Here is a 13586-nt window from a genome sequence, read left to right as displayed (position 1 = left end):
TACATAAGGGCCCAATAGTTTTTGGCAAAATTTGTGTCATGCAATCCTACTTGTGTTTGTGGAGCGGCAGAAGTGGTGTACAGGTCCTAATAACTTGAAAAAGTTGATGTTGAAACTATGACGATGATCAATTGTGTGCACATGGTGGATATGGGTCTTCATAGCAGAAGCCAGAAAGAACAGCAAAGAAATATTATTGGACTTCAGAAATTAGGTACTTATTTAACTTGAGTTTTTGCTTACATCTCTCAAGTGGAACTGCTTTCAGTATCAATGTCTTTGATTATGCTCTGCATCTTTTGTCTGCTCAATTTCTATGTGTCCTCGGTACTTTAGTTTTGTAAATCGTCATCAAGTATTTTTGATTCATTAGTCTGATTCTAAGGTTTCCCGTGTTTTTAATTGATCAATTATTGACCAAACAAAACAAATTTTTTAAAAAAGGTAGGTGAATGAACGAAATCTGATATCATGAGGAGTTGCTCAATTGTACTTAAAAATATAATTAGATATACTAGTAACGAATCTACATGATATTTCAAGCCACGGGAAAACTTCATATTGTATGCAGATGCTGAAGGCATGAAACACAACACAACAGGCACATTTTATATGAACTAAACCTTGTAAATCAAACCCACAACAGTACATCTGAAAGTCCACAAGTTTTATGACAGAAGTTCATAAGACAGACCTTATTTTACAAGCAAGACATCATTACAAACTATAGGGGAAGGGTGGGTGCTACATGAGAAGTTGTTGAAGTGGGTTATGATTCAGCAGCAATTTCCACAGCAGTGACTTTCTCAGATATTATATTCTTTTCTCGGTCGCTCTCAAGTTGGCTGTAGTTCCCTTTCTCCTTGAAGAGTTGGATGTGGTGGTGCTTGCAGTAGAGCTTTCCTTCATGGGCAATGTAGTTGGATGGGCTTATGGTGCAACCTCCATGGGTGCATTTGAAGCAGCTCCTATGGTATGGAGTCCCATTAACCGTCACCTTTAAGGAAGTAAACATCATTAATATGCCATCTATTTTCAATTACATTTTTACACTAACAAAGAGACCATCTTGGTTTTGGCCGAAGCAAAATGATCGTCCTGAAACCTTGAAAACCATTAAGAGTTGCAGAATTGCGCATTAGCATCAACAGTTTGGTCACAAAGGCTGCTATTTCTTTGAATAATGCTTGATGTATTTTAGATGTAAAACATATATGCTGATCATGCTTAAAGGTATTCTATGGTTGTTACCTTCTCAATTGGATAAACTGTCTTATTGCACCCCACACATTTCTCTCTGGTGCCCCCGAACAAATTCGAGACTGCCTTCGCGTTCTGTTAATTGTCAGGTCAAGTTAGCATGCAAGTAGTCTAGAAATTATTGTCTCCTTTTTTTTTTTTTGGCCTTCTAGAAATTGGTAAACTTGATAAACTTGCTTTCAGTAAGGTGAGCATAATGCTTATTTTCTAGGGTTGAGCAAGGTGAGAATGTGGTTTAGGAAGAGAGTACCTCCTCAACAGGTTTTTCAGGTTTCAAGATTTTGGGTGTTCCTGAAAGAATATATAGAAGAAAGAAGAACAAATTAAGTATCATAATAAGGTAGTGCAGACAAGTGGAATGTCTTTGAATCCAGAAGAAAAATTATACCTTCAAAGCTCTTGTCCAGGCTGCCAGTTCGCTTGAAGAGTTGATCATAATGAGGCCTGCAGTAAAGGACCCCCTCGAAAGAACAGTAGTTGCTGAGCTGCAAATGGAGAAAACAGCATAATGAATTATTCTTCAGATCAATGAGTTGGCGTTGAGAATTTATCAGCTCTTGGTTAATGAATTTAAAATCCTTTTCACATATTCAGGCAAGCTAGATATATAGAGCTATTGATGCCCTTTTCCTTCTGGGACATTATTGATCTTCTATTATACTTGGTTTGAATTGTTTTCAATACGATTGAGTCGGGTTAAGGCTAACTTATAGTCTATCAACGACTCCACTGTAGTCGTGTGTTTTTTTCATATATTTCTCTTATCTTTTCCACTCCTTGCCAAATCCATTTCCCACAGCTTGTATGCATTTTCTTATTGATTCTTCCCATCCTTGTTTAGTCACCAGACTGGTGATCGCAGAAGCATTTCCCGAGGCATCAAGGGTTCGAAGTAGATGCATAAAAAATGGGGAAAAATGTACATGATCCATGCAAGAAGATGATGATAATGAACTCTTTCCTTCCTTTTTCTTGTTGGCCAAACAAAACAAAAATATGTATACGGCTAGTGTTACCTTGAGGGTGCCCCTGCAGTGGTGGCATCGGAAGCAGGCCTTATGGTAGACCCGGTTATCGGCAGCCAACTTGTCAACCAGGTAGACAGTCTTGTCACAGGCGGTGCACTTCTGTGTGGTTCCGGCGAAGGTGGCGGCCATTGCCTCGATCCACTCCTTGGGAAGGATCAGCAAGAGCAGGAGAGAGCAGCCTTATTTTGCACCTTTTTTCTTCCTCTCCCTCCCTCTCTCTTTCAATTGCTAGAGATGAAAAACCAGAGGAGGAGATGAAAAGCAGTGTGAGAGAATTGTGGGTTGCAGTGAATTGCGGGCGACATGAAACCAAATTTATAGATTAATTGATGTGAGTGGCCATTTAGCAATCATTTTGTCCCGGATTTAAAGCTACCTCATATGCCAAACATCTTATGTTAACAACGTAGGCCGTCAGGCCCCTCCCCCACTTTTTTTTTTTTCTTAGTACAGTTATATATTTTAATTATGTTATGTAAATTATTCGCATTGGATCCATTTTCCAAAACTAACGTCCTAAAGTAGGATTTTTTTTTTTTTTTTTTTTTTTTTTAAGTATGCACTAAAGTAGTTAATACATGTAACTTTTGCTATTCGCCAGTAAGTTTTGGCTTGGGTCTACTTCCGGTCGGAATTGAACTCATTAAAATTAGAACACACGTCTTCTATGTTTTGTTGTGGGACACATATACCAATGCTAATAGGTTTAGTTCCAATGAGAACTAGACCCAAACTCAAGAGTAATGTTATAAACCATATTTATATCTTACCATTATGTAACTTTGTCGACGTAGCAGTGTCATTTAGTCATTAGATTTTTTTATTTTATTTTTTAAACACGGATTGATTCAAGGGTTATTGACACTGCCATGTCAGAGGGGTGGGATGGTACTACTCGTGTCAAAATAATCTAATTAATTTTGCGCACCGAGTTAGGTTTCATCACAGGAGAAAACAAATATTAAGAAAGAAAAACTTACAAAATGAGTATGATACCATGTCAATTCATAAGATTTGAACTTGTAGGTGGTGATTATTAATTTAATGATGACTTTTAATTATCATCATGGCAAAACACCTTTAATTATGGTGAAGTTTTATAAAATAGAAAGATTAGGAAGCTCCCCTATCTAATCAAATGTGTAAAAAGAAGATTAGGGAGCTAACTCATCATGAACTTTTGTGGATTTTGTGGGTAGATAATCGAGAATTGATTTTCTTTTGCAAAAGATGGTGGGTCTAAGGCTTTTGATTGTTTAATTTCATCATGGCTTGCCCATCTGGATTCCTATTTGGCTTCCATCTTTCTTACTAGTTACTACTACATTAGTTGGAGTGTATATCTTCTTTTATCTTCTCTCTCTTTTTCTCTTATTTCTTAACAACACGGTTTATCCTTTTTTTTTTTCTTTTTTTTTTTTTAAAAAAAAAAAAAAAAAGTAAAAGAAAAGTCCGAAACTTTTATCTTTTGGTCATCATTTGTCTTTTTCTTTTGGTTTGGAATGGTTTAAGATTTTTGGAAATCAGAATTGGCTGCAATTTGTTGACCAAATTGTAGCTAATTCAGGCAACCCTGAGAGAGAGGTCTGGTACGAGACTTAGTTGTTCCGGACAATCCAAAGTATGGCCCGAGACAACTCCAAGTAGGTGGATCGCACACCCGCCCTCTCTATCGAAACTGTCTGAATCGTCTGCAATTTTGTTCGCCAATCTTCATCGACATCTAGGGCATCATTGAGTGCATAAATGTAATCACTAGCAAGCTTGACCAAGGCTTTTCTAGTTTTCTTTCATTGGGTATGTTATTGTTAAGGCTCAGTAAGATATTGACCCTCTTTGAAATTGGGGCAAAATAGGCCAATTACCTACTCGAAGTTAAAATGAAATCCCATTTAACATGGACAACAATTAGCCCAAGACACCAAGTGCCACTATTCTTTTTATTAAACTGTAATTTTATTTTTTTAAAAAGGGTGTTTTTATGGGTAAGACAAGAAAATAAAATCCTCAATGGGAAAGCTTTTTGAGAAGGAAATGATCCATTTTGCAAGACTTTGAGCGCATGTACATAAGCTGGGATCTTTCTTGTAGGCTGAACCAGTGGACCTTATTGTAATTTCCAGGAGTGTCTTAACATTTTTTTTCCCAATACATATAATAAAACGGTTAATCTTTCTTTTTCTTGACTACATATTAAGCAAAACCAAAGTGCCTCTCCTCTAGAATATGAGATAGCAAACCTCCAAATTTGGGTTCGTTGGGCAAAACTTTTTAGAGTGTGTTTTTTGCCTTTTGGTTGTAATATGACATAAAGATAAAAGTAGTTTTGAGTATTTTGTATTTTAATTTGTTTATTAATATTTTTATTTTTTTTTGCTAAAAAGCAAAATTCTATCCTAGAAGGCGTGTCAAACGAGCTCGCATATTTACTAATAGGTGGACAAGTATTATGAATATTTAGAATGTGATTAGTCTATTTAAGCTAATTATCAAGAGGGCATTTGGTCTAGTGGTATGATTCTCGCTTTGGGTGCGAGAGGTCCCGAGTTCGATTCTCGGAATGCCCCATTGATCATTGTTTTTATGTTCACCAGTTTTCAGTTCTTTTTTTTTTTTTTTTAATTGAAATAAACTAAGCAGAAAAGACCTTAAGAAGTTAAGAACTGCAAAGGGTTTATATCCAAGTACATTTTATTGCTGACAAGAATCTTGGAAAGCCCCATTGATCATTAATTGTTTATGGAGTTTACTAGTTTTCAGTTCATTTTTTTTTTTAATATTTTATTAAAATAAACTAAGCCAAAAAAAAAGGACCCTACCCAAGTTAAGAACTGCAAAGGGTTTCAATATATTACATTTTATTGCTGACAAGAAACTTCATCTGTGACTAAAGTAATGCATTAGATTTTAACAAATGCTGATATCATGGAAGGGGAGACAGGGAAGAAACCCAAAATCTATCATCCTTTATTAGCTTTGGTGTTCATTTACCACCAAAGATTGCTATCCCACATGCAAAAGACATTTGGTGGTGGTTGGCATTTCACCTAATTGTCTTCTTACATCAATCTTTTAACACATTAACTACTTACCTGTAAACAGGCTTCATCAGAAAGGTAACCAACAAGAAGCCAAAGCCTTGAAATTGTATCGAGTTGTGGACAAAATAGCAATGCTAGAAACTACATTTTTATCCAGTAATTATCCCACAATAATGACGTGGTAGTCTCAATCAACCATTGGATCAATCATTATTAAAAAACTTTCAAAAGTTGATTGAAAATTTAAAGGTATTTGGAAAGGGCATCTCAGAAGTTTAGATTTCAGAGAATGAGAAAATCATAGAGTAACATTCCTGGTGACTGCAGGCTGCAGCAACTGATACCAAAGCAAACATGGTAAGTTTTGTTTAGTGACATAAGCTTCTTTTAGATACTTATTTTCCTGCAACTTCTAGGCAAACAAACCGAGCATGAAGAAAGAGTAGAGGCACTAACTAGAGTAACCTTAAAATTGGGTCATCTGAAGCCTGAAATCATATACATTGCTTTTTTCTTAGGTCATCTTTGGAACCATACCCAAATTTATATTTTTTTGTACTCAAAACTGGTTTAGAGTACATATATATGGGGATAGCTAATGGAAAAGGGAAGGTGAACCCCTCGCTTGCTCAGGTACTTGTTCAAGCTGCCCGAATACTTGCTTGAGCAGGTGAAGAGGCCACCTACCCTCTCACATTAGTTGTCCGAGCACTTGCTTTGCAACATTTTTTTTTTAGTTTTTTATTTTATAAGTACATTCCATTATATTAAAAAGAAGATGGTTAAAATGGAACCAAAATCTAAGAGGGGTGGGCTCTCTAATAACAAATCCAAGCATAAGAAACATTGCCAAAATGGTAAACAAAAAATAGGAAATGAGTCCATAAATGATCACAAAAGCTAAGAAAAATGATCATAAAGGCATAAATGACTCGATCCTCTATATCTTAGACAAAAGCTAAATGAAAATGGCCGCATAAAGCGGTAAAGCACCAAAATAGAGGACGAAGAGGGGCATGATCCTTGCTAGACCCTTCAACCCTACTTGAATGGGTAGGAGCATAACCTTCACGAGCAGTGGCGGACCCACGTATGGGCCAGTGGTGGCCACGGCCCCCCCAAGAGAAATTACAAAAAAAAATTTTGAGCACAAGTTTAGGCTGTTTAGCTGCTGACCACTCGTCCATCCAGCTACATACGGCCCCCACAATTCCACAAAGAATTTTGTTTTTTAAAAAACTTTGAACACTTGTCTGGAACACCGAGCACACGATCAGCTACAAAGGGGCCCCTCCAAGTATTAAAAAAAAAAAAAAAATTCTTTTCCCTCTTTCTCAAGACTCACGCACTCGCCTCTCGGCCTCTGTCCTCTGAGTTCTCTCCCTTTCTCCTCTGAGTTCTAGACACTTTTTTGTATTTTTATCTTTTTGATATAGTGCCGACATGTTATATTTATAATATATCAATTTGAGCATATATTTATGAATTTTTATAAGATTTTTTTTGTGATACATATACTGTGTGAATTACCAAATTTTCAGTGTGAACAAAATTTTTAGGACGAAAAAAAAAAAATTAGGATGCAAAATTTTTTTTTACAACCCCTACATTCTTAAACATCTGGCTCCGCCACTGTTCACGAGATCCTTTAACCCTACTTGAATGGGCATTGGCATGACCCTTGTGAGCTCGCATGATCCTTAAAAGACCCTTCAATCCTACTTGAACCCTAACAAGGAGACACGGGTAGATGCATGACCCTCAAAAGACCTTTTAACCCTATTCTAATCTTTGCAAGATAACAACGACAATCACCTTAGGAGGGACACTACTAAAATTAGGACAAAATTTGTCATCAAGTTATTACAAACTTCGGATTCAAAAGTCTCCACTAACAAATAAAACCACATGATACAGGGAGACAAAAACCCACAAACAGAGATGGAGGTATGGTGCAACATTTTTTTATGATACATATAATAAAACGGTTAATCTTTCTTTTTCTTGGCTACATATTAAGCAAAACCAAAGTGCCTCTCCTCTTGAATATGAGATAACAAACCTCCAAATTTGGATTCGTTTGGCAAAACTTTTTAGAGTGTGCTTTTGGCTTTTTGGTTGTAGTGTGACATAAAGATGAAAGTAGTTTTGAGTGTTTTGTAAGTATTCTGTGTTTTAGTAATTTATTTAATGCTTTTTTTTTTTTTTTTGGCTAAAAAGCAAAAAACTATCCTAAAAGGCAATATCAAATGAGCCTGCATATTTACTAATAGGTGGAGTGTGGACAAGTAGTATGAATATTTAGAATCTGAATATTTTATTTAAACTAATTATCAAAAGGGCATTTGGTCTAGTGGTATGATTCTCGCTTTGGGTGCGAGAGGTCCCGAGTTCGATTCTCGGAATGCCCCATTAATCATTGTTTATGTTCACTAGTTTTCAGTTCAATATATATTTTTTTAATAAATATGTATATATACTTTAGTAAAATAAACTAAGCATAAAAGACCTTACCCAAGTTAAGAACTGCAGAGGGTTTCAATATATCCAAATACATTTTATTGCTGACAAGAATCTTCATCAGTGAATAAAGTAATGCATTAGATTTCAACAAATCAGCATCTGTTGATTTGGATATATTGAAGTATTTGGAGTTTTTTTTTTTAAGGATATAAATATGATATTGTCTTAACAGCAACAAATTTAAGCAACACATTAACCAAAAAAAAAAAGAAGCAAACCCAAAATAATTACTAAAAGGGAGAGACAAGTTGGCTTGAAAGACTTTTAATCTGGAATAGGACAAGAAACTCACACATCATCGGATGAAGGCAAGAGCATGACTCTGTGTGTGTTTTAAGGATCGAAATTGGGTGCGTGTTACATGGACAACTAATGTAAGAGAGTAAGTAGATCCCTTGCTTGCTCAAGTACCTGTTCGAGCTGTTCAAAAACTTGCTCAAGCAGGTGAGAGACTCGTCTACCCTCTCACATTAAATATATCGTATGCAATTTTGATAGCTAATTGTGGATTCAAATCCTGGTAAAGCCATATTCAAGCCAAAAGTGGTTTGACCAATAGAAATGGCCCATGTGATGCTATTGACTTGGATAGCATTTTTATAATAAAAGGTACAAATCAGACCCACAAATCTCGTTGCCCTGCTTGAATACTTTACAAGCTGAAGCTCGCAATTTGGTGCAAAGGCAACTGACGCCAGTTGGCCTAGTGGCACCGCTTCCATTTAAAAAAAAAATGCTTAATATAATTCCATTAATTAAATCCCCGTTTGTTAGTGCAGCAATCTGAAAGTTTATACACTATAAGACCAAATACATCAAAACCTGCGAGCCTGAAGTGAAACTCGTCCAAAGATGAATACATAAAAAGCCGCCTAACAAAAAAGAATACATAAAAGCCATTATCCCTTCCAAAACCACAAGATTTGCAGCATGTTTACATTACAACACACACCAATCATAATATATACAAGAAATGCCAACATCAAGACAACCTGCACCAGAACCCAGATGTTGTCTAAATAATGTAACTGAAACCAAGGAGAGAAAGAGGATGGTCAGACTGATCAGTAGTAAACCCAGTTAGAGAAAACAGCCGAAATCACTTCAACCAGCTTCATATCCATCTCTCTTCTAGTTGTGATGAATGACAGCAGGAAAGGAACAGAAGCTGAGACTCAATTCTTTGATTTAGAATGCTTCACAAGCCAATCAATAACTGTATCAATGTTGGTAGAGTTCTTGCAAGAAATCATGAAGCAACAAACTTCCCTATCAGAAATTGACTTGAGCCCCCTGCATGGAGGAACACCATTTTCAACATTACAAAGAATTTACAAAGGAAAAACAAAAAACTTAAAAGCCACGTGTATGACAATTTGTTATGCACTATTTAATGTTTCCTCTATCCTCAATGCTGCTGGCTAAAATATGAGAAACATTGATATTTTGTAGCTGGTCAAAATTGGGGAGGGAAATCTCTCATTTTAATTTTTACATGACAGTGTGACCAAGCATTTCTTTTTTTTTTTTTTTTTTTTTTTACACTAAATGGATACTCTCCTTCAAATGAAATGGAGAGTATCCATTTAGTGTAAAATGAAGGGTAATATTGTCTTAACATTAAATATTATCCTTCATTTTACACTAAATGGATACTTTCCATTTCATTTAAAAAATACTCATTTTGACGGCCCACCAAAAGACCATTTTAACATTTCTAGACTCTGCACTTACATTTGCTCTGTCAGACCCTCTTTAGACAAAGCTCCTGGTTTGTCAATCTTGTTACCCAGTACCAGCAAGGGAATGCCATAAAGTGAAGGCTTACTCAACAGGTCATGAAGTTCACCTTTTGAGACATGTACATTCTCATAATCAGCGGCATCCACGACATACCTGTAACAAGCAAAGATCAAGGCAAGAAATTGTTGGACAAAAAAACTAGAGTGGATTGGCAAGCTATAATCTAAACTAATCAACTACAAAATACAAAATACAAAAAAATAAAATAAAAATAAAAATAAAAATAAAAATAAAAATGTAAAGAAAAGCTATATTTTATGTGCACTTAGGAAATTCTCTTTTGCTTTTTTAATAAATTATCGCACAAGAAAAAGTACATAGCCATGTAAAATTTGTTTACTTTTATCCAGGACCCTAAAATTAAAATATGCACAGATCTTTTGGTTACTACTAGAGCTTCATGCATACCCAAGCAGATAGTGAAGATTAGTCCATATCTTTCAGCCATGTTACCCACGATTATAAGGGGTAGTTAAAAGCTTCCTAAGGGGTGGAGGTGGCCGATCACAGGCCAGGCGCCACAAACTTCTGGTGGAAGTGTCCATTTCCAAGCAATTTTCTGGCTCTTCTTGATATCCATAATAGAAAGATGAGAAACAGGAACATTGCGAAGATGGTGGCCATAAAAGTTGTATAGGATGGGTGAGGGAAAAGAATAATTGTTGTTTCTAATTCTTGATGAAGGTTTTAGAAATGTCAAAAAAGCAAAAGAATCAGAATTTTTTTTATAAAAAAAATGTGACATTATTAATGGGTCAAAAGGTGGCAATTAGTAATTTGGTAATTATAAAGTATCTCAATGTGGTTGTGAAACTGAAAAACTAATGACAAGACTAGGAGATCTGATAAATGGGATCCGATGGCAACTCTTCCTGTTGGCTACTTCTATGGTCTCCAGCAAATCTCAGATTGTCAATTTAAGACTGGATTATCGTCAATGTCACGTTGTTAGCTCGAATGGTGGAGAGCGAGATGGACACAAAGGAGCTCGTCGGTGGTCTCGGAGATACTGAACAATACGACAACCATGAATAGGGTGAGGATCCCAAGGTTGCCATGGAGAGCGTCGACAGGGGAGACGAAGCAGGACTGGATGCTGAGGAGAAACAGGTTTGGGAGATCTAGTTGGCAAAAAGGCTAGACTTGCTGACACTACAAAAGAAGATGGTGTTGGAGGCAGAAAGAGAGGGAGGCAAAGTGGAGAGGAGTGCAAGAAGGAGAGTCTCTCTGGAAGAGGGAGGCAGCTAGGTTTTGAAAAATGCAAACCCATCAACTCACCTTCCTTTGAGCTTGGCAACATCCACTAGTATAAATCATAAACCCCCATAAGAAAGAAGAGAAGCTTCTAGACTAAGGTTTTCACTATGACAGATGAGAAAACTTCAGTTTTTCCCATACCTTCCAAGAGACATCCACTTTAGGAATGATAACAATAAAGTGTTATAGTTGGAGCTTAAGCAGCAGACTAGCATTTTACTTTGAAGTCAACAACATTATCTAATCATGGTACTCTGCAGTCGGGAACAAGTAGCAGAAGAGGGGAAGAAAACACTGTTTACCAGAACATGTGTGAAAAAAAAAAAAAATAAATAAAAAATAAAAAATCCCTGTACTTCGCTACAAGAGTGCATATTAACAAGTGTGTTCAGGGGCCTATGATGGCATTTCTTTTGACAGAAATGCTTGAGCTTAAAGTATGAAACCATGATACATGGTGACTATAAACGTCAGAAATGCTTAAAAAAGGGGAGGGGAGGTGGGGAGAGGCAATGTATTCACTAACATGGTAAAATTTCATCACCAGAGCTTCATGAAGATGTATTCTGTGAAAAGACTAAACAAGAAGAAGAAGATGCATATAACAGAATATTAAGAATAAAACATTCCAACTTCATCATAAAATTTATTTTTCCTTTTTATAACCAATGTCATCTCAAAATTACGAGAGAAATAAGTAAAAAATAAGAAGCTTGTAGGTTCACAGGCAAGGTTAAGGAAATAGAAAAGGGACGCACACAATAGCCGAAACTGCACGGCAGTATCTCTCCCACATACTGCGAAATCTTGGTTGACCTCCAAGGTCCCACAGCTTTATTGTGACATTCCCTTTAGTTACCTTCCTCATATTAAATCCTACCTGTGGATAAAAAGAAATACCTAAAGTGAGATGTCTAAAAAGATGATTAAACAGAAACTTGTGGCAATACAATTAAAATTTTTTGGGGAGAATGACATCTTTCTATGGCGAAAATTAGAGGCAAATAAAATTCTAAGAGAAAGGAAGATGACACACCGTTGGGATCATATCTTCACTGTATCCACCAGTCTGGAAATAAGTTCCAAGAACAGAAATTTTGCCATCAGCATCAAACCAAAAGAGAGGAAAAGAAACTTTAAAAAAAAAAAAACCACACCTCTCATAAATAGTTTACTTACTGCAACAACATTTACAAGTGATGTTTTTCCAGCATTCTGAAGGCCTATCAAAGATAGCTCCATTTCTTGCTTGAAGAAGAGACTAAAATTCGAAAAAGAAAAATTATTGCATAAATTTGTAATGCAATGTAGAGGACCTATCAAATTAACTCATGAAATATGCAACAACATGTTATCACAAGCAATTCCACGCACAAAGGCAGGCTGGAAGCAAAATCTAGGGAATCATAAAATTAATCACAATGTCATTCCGTCCAACTACATAGTGTGCAACTAATAAACACCGGCACCAGAATCAGAATATTATACAAAGTCTACCTCAAACACACATGAAGAGGTATACTTGATTCATAGGAATCCCCAGCCATTTAATACCAAGGATAAAATCCATTGAGGAAAAGGCAAAAATGCTAGTGAGAACAACAAAGCTGAGTTTCAGCAGCTGTTAAAAGAAACAGCAGCCGAAAATATGCTCATTATCAAAAGGGAGGACAGAGGTAAATATTACTTTAGCACTAGTGTCCATTCAATTATATGAAATATTAAGAGGGGAAAAAGCCATATAAAGAAGCACATTTTCACCATCCAGACATTAAAGAATTGAGTACCTGGCCCTAACATTTTTCTCATAGGGTACCCCTTTATTGTCATTTTTAGTAAGTAACTTAACGGAAGAATAAATATGGAGGATTCGAAAAGACATGAACTACTAAAGTTTCCCTCTCACATACCAGCTTCATACTCTGCCAAATTATCATCAACGCTTCTTATATATTCTACCTATTCTTCATATCCTTTCCCAAACTCCACCAATGCACAGGTTTATTCGAAGGACATTCATTAAACAAGGACCAAGCTTATATTCAATACCATTCATCAACTTAGATCCTACATTTTTCCTGATACCAATCACATAACCCAACCAAAAACTTCATCTCCTATTGAAAAAAAAAAAAAAAAAAAAAAGCATGTACCAAAAAATCTATTATAAAGTTAACTAGAAAGGTAGAAACAGAATATGAAACAAAATTTGAAATCTATTTTACTTCAATATGAAAAAAATAAACTAAGTTAACAGGTCGAATAGTATTTGCCTAATCTAACTGGAACTTTTTCCTATTCCAATCATTTCTTTACAATCTAAAACTGAATAAGAAAGAAAGCAAGTTCATCAATCTCATGAACTGCGATGTTTCGTGTGTGTAAGTATTAGATTCAGCAGAGTCTAAGTTACAATCTTCTCAGCTCCCAAACAATGAACAACTCGGAATTCAATTCTTTTATTTTTCCTACACTTTCTCACCATCCAAACAAAAAGAGAGAGGGAAAGAGACTTTTTACCTTCGTAGCCAATTGAGAAAAGCTTCCCATAATCCCATTGTGAACGATAAATACAACAAATCCAAAGAAAACTTTAGGGCTTCGACTGGGGAATTTGATCTCAGATGTGATGGTCTTTGCTCTGGTTTTTCAATTTTATCGCTATTTAACCCAG

The 13586-nt window shown here is 35.9% G+C and overlaps 2 protein-coding genes and 2 non-coding genes across 4 annotated transcripts; 2 read left to right on the top strand and 2 right to left on the bottom strand.

Moving 5' to 3' along the window:
• Nucleotides 1–583: 583 nt before the first annotated feature.
• LOC132177345 (LIM domain-containing protein WLIM1-like) lies at nt 584–2748 on the bottom strand. The gene is made up of 5 exons (XM_059589615.1): nt 2277–2748; nt 1649–1745; nt 1511–1551; nt 1252–1335; nt 584–997 (listed from the first exon to the last, which is right to left on the bottom strand). The coding sequence occupies exons 1-5, from the start codon at nt 2415–2417 to the stop codon at nt 770–772; spliced, it is 591 nt and encodes a 196-aa protein (XP_059445598.1). The 5' UTR covers nt 2418–2748; the 3' UTR covers nt 584–769.
• Nucleotides 2749–4783: 2035 nt separating this feature from the next.
• Nucleotides 4784–4855, top strand: TRNAP-UGG (transfer RNA proline (anticodon UGG)). The gene has a single exon. It is a non-coding gene; the product is annotated as a tRNA-Pro (tRNA).
• Nucleotides 4856–7668: 2813 nt separating this feature from the next.
• On the top strand, nt 7669–7740 carry TRNAP-UGG (transfer RNA proline (anticodon UGG)). The gene has a single exon. It is a non-coding gene; the product is annotated as a tRNA-Pro (tRNA).
• A 943-nt stretch (nt 7741–8683) lies between these two features.
• LOC132179927 (ADP-ribosylation factor-like protein 8a) lies at nt 8684–13586 on the bottom strand. Its single transcript, XM_059592741.1, has 6 exons — nt 13433–13586; nt 12092–12173; nt 11949–11981; nt 11671–11792; nt 9587–9748; nt 8684–9145 (listed from the first exon to the last, which is right to left on the bottom strand). Exons 1-6 carry the CDS (start codon nt 13468–13470, stop codon nt 9028–9030), a joined length of 555 nt encoding a protein of 184 aa, XP_059448724.1. The 5' UTR covers nt 13471–13586; the 3' UTR covers nt 8684–9027.

Source organism: Corylus avellana, chromosome ca4, assembly GCF_901000735.1.
Source record: "Corylus avellana chromosome ca4, CavTom2PMs-1.0".
Classification (NCBI taxonomy): domain Eukaryota; kingdom Viridiplantae; phylum Streptophyta; class Magnoliopsida; order Fagales; family Betulaceae; genus Corylus; species Corylus avellana.
Note: the sequence above shows the minus strand (reverse complement) of the source record. Positions and strands in the feature narration are given on the sequence as shown.

Bases quoted from the DNA above. Each gene is read 5' to 3' on its own strand.
- LOC132177345 (XM_059589615.1), bottom strand. From the start codon at position 2,417: ATGGCCGCCACCTTCGCCGGAACCACACAGAAGTGCACCGCCTGTGAC. The intron at 1,336-1,510 runs GTACTCTCTTCC...GACAATTAACAG, and splicing joins CTGAAAAACCTGTTGAGGAG to AACGCGAAGGCAGTCTCGAA. The intron at 998-1,251 runs GTAACAACCATA...ACTTCCTTAAAG, and splicing joins CAGTTTATCCAATTGAGAAG to GTGACGGTTAATGGGACTCC.
- LOC132179927 (XM_059592741.1), bottom strand. From the start codon at position 13,470: ATGGGATTATGGGAAGCTTTTCTCAATTGGCTACGAAG. The intron at 9,749-11,670 runs GTGCGTCCCTTT...TGCTTGTTACAG, and splicing joins CGTGCAGTTTCGGCTATTGT to GTATGTCGTGGATGCCGCTG. The intron at 9,146-9,586 runs GTAAGTGCAGAG...TCCTCCATGCAG, and splicing joins GAGGGTCTGACAGAGCAAAT to GGGGCTCAAGTCAATTTCTG.